Source organism: Halichoeres trimaculatus, unplaced genomic scaffold (assembly GCF_033239565.1).
Source record: "Halichoeres trimaculatus isolate MK-OKI-2021-1 unplaced genomic scaffold, fHalTri1.1 fHalTri1_scaffold_20, whole genome shotgun sequence".
Lineage (NCBI taxonomy): Eukaryota > Metazoa > Chordata > Actinopteri > Labriformes > Labridae > Halichoeres > Halichoeres trimaculatus.
Window position 1 is genome coordinate 10,377,298 of NW_027437198.1, and position 12,285 is coordinate 10,389,582.

Consider the following 12,285-nt stretch of genomic DNA (forward strand, 5'->3'; position numbering starts at 1 on the left):
TGTTGAGTTTATTCTATCCTTTGAATCCTTCTTTTTGTAAATGTAGATAACCAAAGCTCTTTGTTCCTTTCTCCATGTGACTGTTTAATCAGCTTTAACCCTGAAACCTGAGGATGTCCAGAGCAAGCAGACTGATTGCAAGTGCTTCATCTTGGTCCTGCTAGCATCTCTGAGTAAATAATGCATGCATGTACTGAGGATATTGGACAGCTATACTGCCCCCCCCTGCTTTAAGAGGGGTGAGTTTGCACATGTCTGCCTTGATCTGTGTCTCTCCTTCGCTCTCATTTCTGTCCATTTGCATCCTCAGAGCTTCTTCTTTGGCTGACCCTGGCTCTAAGTCCACTTACCTTGTGCTCAGGAGTAGTTTGGGATAATGGCAGACTTGAAGGTTAAGTAGTTTACCTTCTCTCTCAGCGTTTTTGTATCTTTAATGAAGCCAACAAACCTTTTCCTGCGCTCAGTGTTTCACCCTGTCATCCTTAAAGTACCCGCGTTAAAGCGCTGTCATTAATTCTTTATGGGTCTAGGGTTGTATTGATTTCCTACAGCTGGTAAGTTTATGGCTGCAGATGGAGCCTGCTCTCTCCCCCTGCTGGCGTCAGACTGGCACAGCGGTCCTCAGCATCATGAGAAGTAAACCTTAAACAGGCCATTTGCATTAAAGACTGTAGAAATACAAATAGAGCACAAACAATAAACTCAGAATCCTTTTAGTTTTACTGCTTTCCTTACCTCAGCATTTATAAACTCTGTATTTACTGAGATCAAAAATGGTTGTTATTATTTAGGTATTTTGATGGAACAATTTGAGCTAACATTTTCCCTTATAAGGACATTTATCAACTAGTGATGTCACAGAATGAGCACATCTCATTGAATTCTTAGTGACATTTAGTTGGACATCCTTCAGTCTTTTAATCTTGTTCACATCCATCCATTTGCATCCACTTAGCCAAGATCTGGTTGCTTGTGGCCTGGAGGATCTGAGAGTAGCTACAAACATCGACAGTTTTAAACATAAACTTAAGACTTATCTCTTCAGTCTGGCTCTTATGTAGAGTTTTATAATTTCATAACTTTTATATGTTATTCAGTCTTTTATTGTCTCTTTTCTTTTATTTATTTTATTATCTTCACCAACCAGTGTTTTTGGTGCTTTCATACACTCACCGGCCACTTTATTAGGCACACCTGTTCAACTGCTCTTTAATGCAAATTTCTGATCAGTCAATCAAATGGCAGCAACTCAATGCATTTATTCATGTAGACATGGTCAAGACGATCTGCTGTAGTTCAACCCGAGCATCAGAATGGGGAAGAAAGATGATTTAAGAGACTTTGAACGTGGCATGGTTGTTGGTCCCAGACGGGCTGGTCTGAGTATTTCAGAAACTGCTGATCTACTGGGATTTTAACCCACAACCATCTCTAGGGTTTACAGAGAATGGTCCCAAAAAGAGAAAATATCCAGTGAGCAGCAGTTCTGTGGGCCAAAATGTCTTGTTGATGCCAGAGGTCAGAGGAGAATGGACAGACTGGTTGGAGCTGATAGAAAGACAACAGTAACTCAAATAACCACTGGTTACAACCGAGGTCTGCAGAAGAGCATCTCTGAACACACAACACGTCCAACCTTGAGGCAGATGGGCTACAGCAGCAGAAGACCACACCGGGTGACCCTCCTGTCAGCTAAGAACAGGAAACTGAGGCTACAATTCACACAGCAACACCAAAACTGGACAATAGAAGATTGGAGAAACGTTGCCTGGTCTGATCAGTCTGGATTTCTGCTCCACATTCAGATGGTAGGGTCAGAATTTGGCGTCAACAACATGAAAGCATGGATCCATCCTGCCTTGTATCAACGGTTCAGGCTGCTGCTGGTGGTGTAATGGTGTGGGATATTTTCTTGGCACACTTTGGGCCCCTTAGTACCAACTGAGCCAGGTTTAAAGTCCACAGCCTACCTGAGTATTATTGCTGACCATGTCCATCCCTTTATGAGCACAGTGTACCCATCTTCTGATGGCTACTTCCAGCAGGATAACGCTCCATGTCATAAAGCTGGAATCATCTCAGACTGGTTTCTTCAACATGACAATGAGTTCACTGTACTCAAATGGCCTCCACAGTCCCCCCCCAAGGTCAACCTAATTAAGTGGCTGGTGAGTGTATATTTCTTACAGGACCAGATTGATTTATTATACGACAAAGTCTCCACAACTGGCTGATGAAGTTTGGTGGTAAGAAGACAGCTCTGTGTTTTTTTCCGCTGAAAGTAATTTGTTGGATTTCTTTTTGCATTGATGGACACTAGAGCTTGATTGTACTCTTAAACCTTTTTCAAAGCATGTTTTTGCTATTCTATTTAAAGTTTTAAATGTATTTTAGGATTTTTCTTTCCTATTACTGTGAAGCACTTAATGCTCCATCCAAGAAAAAAAGAAAAAATATTGCCCCTTATTTAATTATTTTTATGTTGTTGGTGCACTGAGACGCCACAAAATTTCAAGCAGTGGAGACGACCCAACCAGGTAAATCAGGTAAATAACAGTTGATTGATTGGTGGTCACTAAAGCAGTGTAAAATTCAGTGATTAACACAATGTTCAGGAAGACAAATTACTTTCAGTCCCTTTTGTTTATTTTGCTGACATGAAGTTTCATTCAGAAAACAGCGACTTCAGGAAAAGAGTCTGTACAATTAAAGTTAAAAAAAAACAAAAAAAAACGTCAAATGCTTCATATACAGAAACTGTACCCTTACACCTCCCCCCTCCTAGAATGAGGTAAATAAAACAGATTATGAGTAAACACATGTAGTGAACCATACGTCTGTTAGCGTTAAATCAACAAGGCGTTAAAGAAGTCTCAGACACGTCAGGAGAACACACACACGAGTGTTTCAGTTACAGTACAGTGCTCTTTGTGCTCTACGGCTCCCTCGTGACCTTTCTTGTTCAAGTGAGGCTGTAAATCAGTCTCCAGAGTGCAAATAAGAATAAATAAACATTCAGTAAATACAACACGTTGTTAGAATATTTTGTAAACAATATCAGAAAGAAAGCTTGAATTTCAAAAATGCTATAAATCTGTACCCTTTAGCCCTGGAACATGAATTTGTGCAGTGAATTATTACTCTGGGTTGACCTTCAGTGAGTTTCTATAATGACGTCTTATAAAGAGTAAAATGGAACAGCTGGAGTGGAGAGATACCCGAGAATGATCAGATAAGAAAAAGTGATTTCCCTTTTGTTCCACCCATGTCAGCCCACTGAGTGTGTGCCAGTCTGACACATTAAAATACACACTGCCCTACAAAGACAAAAAACACTAACTACTCCATACCATAGATTATTATACACTTAATACAGAATGTGTGTGTTTTCTGAGATGAGAAAGCAGCATGTACAATTCTGAAAACAAGAGACCAGAAGTAAAATGAGTTTTACGTGGGATGTAAGAGCTTTGGCAATGAGTTTTAACCCTCTTCCCTTTGTAAAGTCTGGCTCACTACGCACGTCTTAAAACTGTGTTTGAATCTTTTTTTTTTTTCCTCAGAGTTCAGAGGTGCATTAGCCTGCACGGCTGCACGGTCACCTGGTTCCTTCCTGCAGGAACAGTTCATACATATTGATGACCGACTGGTTGGCTGCAGGGTTTCCTCAAGCAGCCGTCATCTTGCCTCAGAGGGCAAGAACAAAGAGAGGAGAGGAGCAAAGAATAAAAACGAGACGATAAAAAAAGAAGCTAATGCATACAGAAGCAGTTAATGACCGCTCTGATTTCAGCTCGCATGGCTGCGTTTGTCTGTTTTACCTCAGAGAACATTCATATATTTACATAATCAGGAGGTGCAAGCCGTGTGGACGAGAAAATGTGGATAAAAACCCTCTACATGGTGGATTGTTCAAGTAAAAATTTGCTTCAGTTTCCTTCAAGAAATGAGATGTTTACTGGCTTTACGAGCCGAGTCATCAAACAAGGAAGTGACGGTTTTTAAAGAGACACTGAATTATTCACACAGTGAAGCCAGAGCAGGTAATTGGGCTTATAACTGTGGAGAATTTCCTTCCTTCCTTCCTTCCTTCCATCCATCCATCCTTCCTTCCGCTCCAGCAGACATTTAAATGCAAAAAAAAGTCAAACACAAGGACAGAGCAGTCCGAGGGCGTTCAGTTCACTCTCGAGGCATTTAACGTCCCAGCGGGGATCCAGAGAAAAGGGAAGAAATTGCGCTGGCTGACACTGGAGTGGAAATAAAGTGGTTGCAAGGAAAAAACTCAATTTTCCTCCACACACACACTCAAACATTACTTTCTCCCTTTGTGCTTCCTCTTCTTCCTCTTTATCCTCCTCTTCCTCACCACTCACAGCAGCAGAGGAAGGAGCACGATGAGCCTTCAGGCCCTCTGAACTTGCCGGAGCTGGGTGTGTCCGTGCACTCTGCGATGAATGTGTGCAGATCACTGACACGCACCTGTTCCTGCGTGTGCGCCTGCAGAAAGACAACGTAAGGCAGATTTTCACACACGTGTTGTTGTACGAAGTTTGAACTAAAGGACTATTAAGAAATCAAGGAATGGAAACGTACCATGATGGTGTCGTAGGCCCCTGTGATGAGCGCGATGAAGAGCGACAGCACCATGTAGATGAAGAGGGAGATGAAGGTGTAAAGGTAGACCTGGCTGAAGATCCAAACCAGCGTGCCGCTCCGCTCCATCTCAGCAAACGTCACAAACATGTCGTCTCCGTTTATCAGAGAGAAAAGGCATTCGGACACCATGGAGAGGGAGCGGAACTGGAGGGAGAGGAGAGAGGAGAGGAAGGTGAAGGTGTCAGTTTTTTTCACTTACTTTTTAACACAGTTATTCAAGCCTGTTACTAAGCCAGCTGATACTATCTTGAAATAGAAAAGAGAATACTACACTGCTATGCCTCTTGATGTTAACATCTTTACAAGATAAAAGTTTCACATTTTATTGGGTGTATAAAATAAAAAAATATACAAAAATAAGATTTTGACAATGGCAAAATAAAACACTGGTAACAACACTCAAATGATCGTGCTCTGTGGCAGGGTAGAGCATCAAAAGCTGGTGATTTGGCTATCCAATGTCCTCTTTTATTGATATTGCATTTCCAAATTTTTCTTATATTCTTCATGATTGACAATGTTTTACACGTGTTTGGTAACCTACGAGGTAAAACAACCTTGATGTTCTGCCGCACTCATTTATTGAGCTGAACTGGAGAAAGCTACAATCCAATACACTAAACTTTCTGAGTTTTAGTCACATGACCACATGAAACAGGCATTAAAGGCATAAAATAAATCTGCAAATATTCTACAATATCTCTAAAACCAAAATAAATGTATTTCTCTTTGTACTTAAGCAAATAATGTACTTAAAAGTTTTCATGGTCAAATGTCACCGTCAGTGACCAGGGTTCAATTCCAGTCACTGCCCACTTGCATGTCACTCCCCACTCTCACCCTGTTTCCTACTCTATCCATTGTCCTCTATCTAATTAAAAGCATAAAACGCCCCCAAAATTAACTTAAAAATAATAATTATAAAAAAACAATGCCACTGTAGGTGACGTACAGTTGATCTTCCATGGTTCAACACAATTTGAATGTTATAAAGACTTCAATGCACCATTTATTAATTATTAACCGTCTTACACATATGGAATAACTTTTTTTTTATCTCAAATGTGCTCAGTAACTATGGTGATCAATACATTAATCTAGATCAGGGGTCTGTAACCTTAACTTTCATAAGAGGGGTTTTGCCTCAGCTCACCTGGACTGAAGTCATTCTAGAGCCACATAATACACTTTATCTTCATAGTAAAGACAAAAAAATATAAATAATTCTGTACATAGTAAAAATCTAGGTAACAAATGACCTAAGCAAGAAGTTTTTTTGTGTTTAGAAAATCAGACATGTTATGTCTTAGCTTTTTATTTTAAAAAATCATTTATTTTACAATTTGCAAAATTAAAAAAAAAAGAAATTAAAGAAAATGTGCCAAAAATTTGCAATATGTAAAAAAAAGAAATGAAGCAATTTGCAAAAATTTTGCAATTTAAAAAAAAAAGATATATTAAAAAATGTGCATTGTTTTTGAAAATTAAAAAAAAAAGGCCAGAATGTCATTAATTTGCAAAAAAAAGTGAATAAAAAAGCTAAATATTCAACTAATTTGAATAATTTGCGACTTTTTTTTTTTTTTAAATTTAATAATGTAAAAAAAATTCTAAACTTGCAAAAATTGAAAAGATTTGCAAAATCGTATTTTTTAAAGCTACATTGAGCTACTGCAAAGGAGTCAAAGAGCCGCATGAAGCTCCAGAGCCGCAGGTTTCAGACCCTGGATCTAGATACTAAAGGCTAATTGCTGTTAAGTTAATAAATTACTGTTGGTTGTTTACAGAAACAGTCCAGATGAAATAGATGTGTCATGTTGAGATAACTGTTAATCGCAATTATGGTAAAACAGTTTAAAAAAATATTTATTCTTAAAAAAAAAAGGAAAAAAAAATAAGATTTAAGTGGTTCTTAAACAATTTAAGCATTCATCAGTTGTTTTGTGCAACAAGTTTGGCTATTTTCAGATTCGAGTCAGATGTAGCTAAATCAAACACTTTGCAAACACAAAACTGCTCACCAAAGAATGTTTAATGTTTTATTTCATCCGTGTTTAACTTCCTCTTTCGGGGCACACACATTACCAGCATAAACAAAATATCCTGTCATAATTCATATTTAATGAATGTCAATTTTCTTCACTCATCCATAATTCATGGCTACAAAGATGATTCGCTGCAGGGCAGTTTATGATAATCAGGCTGATCTGACATGCACTCCAGGTCAGAGTGACTCAGGCCTGCACAGAGACCCTGCAGAGCGTGTGTGTGTGTGTGTGTGTGTGTGTGTGTGTGTGTGTGTGTGTGTGTGTGTGTGTGTGTGTGTACCTTGGTATGATAAGGCCCGAGCACAATCCATCCACAGAAGCAATATCCCAGATAAATAGCAGCTGCACACAAACAGAAGCGGATAACGTTCGGGAAAGCAGCTCTGAGGGTCACAATTAAGATCTGAGGGAGAAAAACAAAGACCAAAATCACTTTAAATGCAACTAAAAAAACAATCAAATCTCTTCAAAGACAAGGTTTCTGTGTTTTTCTCCTACGTTGTATTTCTGGAAGAAGCTGAGGTAGCGGATGACTCCCACCCACACCAGCAGGGTGGAGGTTCCCAGCAGGATGCCACAGATGTCGTACGATGATATGTTCTGAAACAGGAAAAATAAACATTCATCACCAGGAAGTGAAAAGAGCTCCACGTCATCCACAGGTGATTTTATTTCTTCTTACCTTGGACTCGATTCCGATCTTGATGAAACTCCCGATGATGGTGAACATGTCGCTGATGATGAGCAGGATGTACCAGCCGTTGATGAACTCCATCCGCTCGCCCCAGCTCACGCTGCGGCACAGTCTGTGTTTGAAAAACTGAACGTACTCCTGGGGAAAGAAGAGATGTTTCTACACGTTAGTTTAGTGCTTAACACATTATGCATAACCACCACTTCATTTTACTTAATTCTTTACTTAAAACATGCCAGGGTGCGCCCAAAAGCAAACCTGAGTGATGCCTGGGTGGGGACTAAAGCGTCCTTTTTTCCATCTATGAGCCACAGACCTCCAGAAAACATCATGAGTCACACACTTTGCTGGCTGACATGTTCCTGAGTCACCACATTAATAAGGTGTGGGCTTGTTTCCGTATTGTGCTCAAATATAAATCATGTTATTCTTTTTCTCCAGCACTGGAAAAGTGAAGTAACTCCTGGTGCATTTTTTTTAATTTTCCAGTTAAAGTGTCAGTGTGAAGTCACTCATCAGAAATATTATTTTTCTCTGATACTTCTCTACATGATTTACAAAATAATCCTTAAACAATTTCAGGCTGTTGTATTTAAAACTCTTAAACCTCAAATTGACAAAGTTTTAGGCAGAACTGCTGGAATCTGCCATTCATTTCAATGGGCAAAAAAAAAAGTTTAATATTGTAAAAAGTTTAATTGTAAGTATGAGTAATAGTGTAATTGATATGATAAGTATAAGTAAGATTTTTAGTTAGATGTGAATGTTTTGTTGAGCTGTCTCACCTGCTGCAGCAGGACGCCTCTGAGGATGGAGCGACCACACAGCAGCAGAGACAGCAGACACACGGTCGCCACCAGAACATCGAAGAACTCCCGCAAATAATTCTCCGCTGTTTGGGCAAAAGACACAAACAAAGAGGAAGACAAGTTGATATTTCTGAACATAAAGATGGATCACTCTTTCATTTTTCTTCTCATTATCAAACATCGCCTCACCGTGTCCTTTCACGTTGGGGTCTCGACATTCTTGAATGGACGCCTGGTTTTGCAGGCTGATCTTCACTTTCCCGCTGTGTGCTCTGTTGTCCATCAAGATCTGAGAGAAACAACAAACAGATAAACAAACATCCTGCTTATCTCTTATCCTCTCACATTGCTGATCTTTCATGGCCTGACAGGATTAACACAGATGTCTAACTGATCTGTAACGTGTCATGACACAGGATGTTCATTCTAATAGAAACAAGAGAGGAGACATCTCACTGTGATAGCAAAGGTGTAGCAGTCAGGAATCTCATTGTTTATTATGGTCTGGATGTTGATGGCTTTCAGCTGGAATTCAATTGTTACGTTGATCAACCTGTTAACAGAAAGATGGTTCAACAGAGTTAACTGATGCTGCAGAGAAACATCACTTTTATTCTGATTCTGATAGGATTACAAAAGTATCAGCTGACTTGTAAAACTTGAGAGTGAAGTTCTTGTAGTCACCGTTTCCTCCCGAGAAGCTGTAGTTCAGCGGATTCAGCCCACAACAATCTGGACACATCAGAAAACAGTGTTAGGGGAAGTAAGAAATAATCACATGAGAGCATTTTAAATGGGCACAAAAGCTTTTTCCACATCATGTGAAGCTCAAACCACACTCCCACTGCACACTTCCTCAAAACATTACAAGTAAAACTGCCCTTATGGTGATTTTACTGTCTCCCTTGGTTTTCATGCTTTGTAAAAAGTAATCTCGGCTAATTCAGGGTTACTTTGTTTGGATTTAATCCCTCAAAGCCTCAGAGGATATTTTACTTCAGCTGCTGAAAATAAAAGTTGAAAGCTGTCTGGAGAAAACACAGGAGTGCTAAAGCTGGTAACAAGAGGAGGAAGACTGTCTCACCAGTGATGACATGGGGGTCGATGTCGAAGGTGTCGTTGACGGGGTCGATGGTTCCCTTCCTGTAGTACCTCTGGCAGAGGGAGAGGGCGCTGTTGTTTGCACCCACACCCAACACGTAGGCGTAGCGACCCAGTGAGATTTGAGGCAGAGCCAAGTACTGATAGGAGGACAAAACAATTGAGTTTGTCAGATATTAATTATAAGTGGTTGAGAAAAGATGCACACAGCAAACCAACCTCTAAAAAAAACATACAAATCTACAGTCTACAGTTTCATTTAGCAGGCTGTTTGTCCAAAGTGATGTACAATAAAAGCAAGAATTTAGACAGAAGGAAAACCATTTTAGTGCGACAAAGTGCTACAGTTGCTGCCATTAAGTGCAGGATAAATTTTTACTTCTTTTTCTTTCAGTAATTAGTGCTGAAAATTCACTAAGCACTGGGTCTGAGACCTTCTGACTCATTCTACCCCTGAGGACAAAGAGGAAAAGGCTCAGATAAAGTGCCTAAGTGTTCCCTGAATAGATGAGTCTTCAGACATCTCTTAAAAGTAGAAAAAGACTCTGGGTAATTCATTCCACCATCTGGGAACAACAGAGGAGAAGAGTCTGGCTAGAGATTTGGAGCCGCACTCTAAATCTGAAGAAATACAGATAAGGTTATCATGAAGCTACCTGCTCGATGGCAAAGTAAATGTGGTTGTAGAGCTCCTCCTGCGTGTGGACAGCCTGAGGAATGTTGTCCTGGAAACCTTTCAGGAAAAGGTGTTTGAAAGCAGCCGTGTTTTCCTCTTTAAATGTCACCACCATCTGGTTACTGAGTCCAAACAACACCAGCTAAAGGACAGACACACAGGGACAAAACAGAGAGCGATCAGAGTCAGTATTAAACCTAATACAGTGAAAATACACACAGTATGAATCTGTTCCCACCTGCACAGTCACGATAATGATTTTGAGCAGCTGCAGGCCCAGTTTGAAAGGCTTGCGTCCCTTGGCGTGATATTTGTCACACGGACTCATGAAGAAATACTTAAGCTTTCTTCTCAGAGCCTCCTCTTCCTCTTCTTCCTCATGCTTGTAGGGCGGCTCGACCAGAACAGTTGGATGAGAGCTGCCATCTCCGAGGAGATCCTGGGACCCGTAGCTGCGCTCTGCAGAGAGGAGACGCTCCTTCTCTGGAAAGCAGAAAACTGTAGTTTTAAACAAGTAATAATCATAACGGCAATGATATCATGGCACAAGACAGCAAGTGAAACAAAAACATTGATGGCACTGAAACACTTATCATTACAGATCCCACCCCAAAAAGTTTCCTGAAACAGTGGCATGTACGGACTTTCTGAAGGGCAGGGGTTAAAAGGAAAAAGGCACACACAGACAGTTTTAACCACTGGAGAGGGCACTAAGCTTTGCAAGTTTAACATGTGTTTTTTAACGATTGAGCCAACAATGGTCCCCCTTCCCTTGTACACACCACTGCCCTGAAATATATGAAGGACTACTACTTTAACAGGGACTTTAAGAGGAGGAGATTAATTAACCAGGAACTAAAACTAGAGCTTCCTGCAGTCAAAAAGCACATTTATATAGTTATGATACAATTTCAAGGTTATTTACAGTTATACAGAAATACATCATATTGAAGTTAGTCAAGAATAGAAAAAGTTTGGTAAAGTTAAAGTGCAGAATAAATGACATTAGCGCCACCATGAGGAGAGAAGTGGTGATGTTGTACATGGTAAGTCAGATTGGAAGGGAAATCACAGAGTAATGTTAAAAGTACAGTTAAAAGACAGTAGGATTTATTTCAACTGGTAAAAATTTGTCTCACAAAAGCACAGGGCAAAATATGCAGACATGTAGGATATCAATTTGTCAACACACTGAAGTTCCTCAAAGAAACTTTAAAAACTGGTGAAAACTTGTCTACTTGAAGTATAACAATTAAAAGAATGCAGTATCTTTGTGAAAGAAAACAAATATATGTTATTTTTCCTCATCTGAGAGGAAGTGCTCAGTGCAAACTGTGTGGACTGTCCCTTTAAGCTGTGATTTACCTGTGCGTGCAGTTCTGTAATTGTATAAACTGTTAATAATAAGATTAGGTAATGCTCTAATGCTATCAATAGAAACATATCTATGAGCAAAACTGGACCCAGGATACAAAATCTCTGTAACGCTCGTTACATTTTTACAAGGTCTCGAAGGCTGAAAATCTAATCCCGGAAATTATCTTGAACGCGCCTTATTGCAAACATAAACACAAGTGTAGACGTGGATTAATTTAAAACGTGGTCAGAAAGCGAAACAAAGACAAACAGACGAAATGGAGCCATGCAGAGACAGAGAAACGTTGTTTTCATTCACAAACCTGTGGCGGTGTCCTGAATGTACCCTGAAGACGCCATGGTGAGGCGTTCACGTTCAAGCAGACTTGATAGAGAAGGACATTATATATGCCGACACCGAGCAGCGAATGAAGTCATCCTCCTGGTCTTGTTTTTATCACATTTAAAGGATGCTGGGTGTCGGTCTGTTTTGGATGACACCGAGGTAAACAGACTGCAGCTTCCTGGTGATCACATGACATCATCACGTGACTCTAGTGTCTTTGTTAGAGATGATCAAAAAAGATGTTCGGGTTGATTGGCGAGATTAAATCTGTATTAGCATATTAACAGAGCCATAAAGATGTTTGACTTTTTCAGCTTTTTATTGTAGATTAACAAACATACAGGAGCACAATGGTTTTTTATTTTTTTATGCTCTTTTATTCCAGATAGACAGACGAACGGCGCCATCAATACTCACATCACATAAAGTCAGAGCTGCAGGAAACCTGGGCCCAGGTGTTCACAGTTGGGTCAAATCTTAGAAAAAAAAAAGAGTCGATAAAGAAAGAAATGATTCTCAAATCAGATGAATAAAATGATCCTGATTTAGCTTTTAACCTTCAAGAGACAACAGTATCTAAGAGATCTGTTTTTACT

The 12,285-nt window shown here is 39.7% G+C and overlaps 1 protein-coding gene across 1 annotated transcript; it reads right to left on the reverse strand.

The window, feature by feature from the left end:
- Window positions 1-2,639: 2,639 nt before the first annotated feature.
- Window positions 2,640-11,875, reverse strand: mcoln1b (mucolipin TRP cation channel 1b). The gene is made up of 13 exons (XM_074697218.1): window positions 11,667-11,875; window positions 10,226-10,470; window positions 9,968-10,129; window positions 9,295-9,451; window positions 8,861-8,942; window positions 8,667-8,763; window positions 8,400-8,499; window positions 8,187-8,293; window positions 7,390-7,539; window positions 7,206-7,307; window positions 6,988-7,110; window positions 4,597-4,803; window positions 2,640-4,500 (listed from the first exon to the last, which is right to left on the reverse strand). Exons 1-13 carry the CDS (start codon window positions 11,701-11,703, stop codon window positions 4,366-4,368), a joined length of 1,704 nt encoding a protein of 567 aa, XP_074553319.1. The 5' UTR covers window positions 11,704-11,875; the 3' UTR covers window positions 2,640-4,365.
- Window positions 11,876-12,285: the final 410 nt, after the last annotated feature.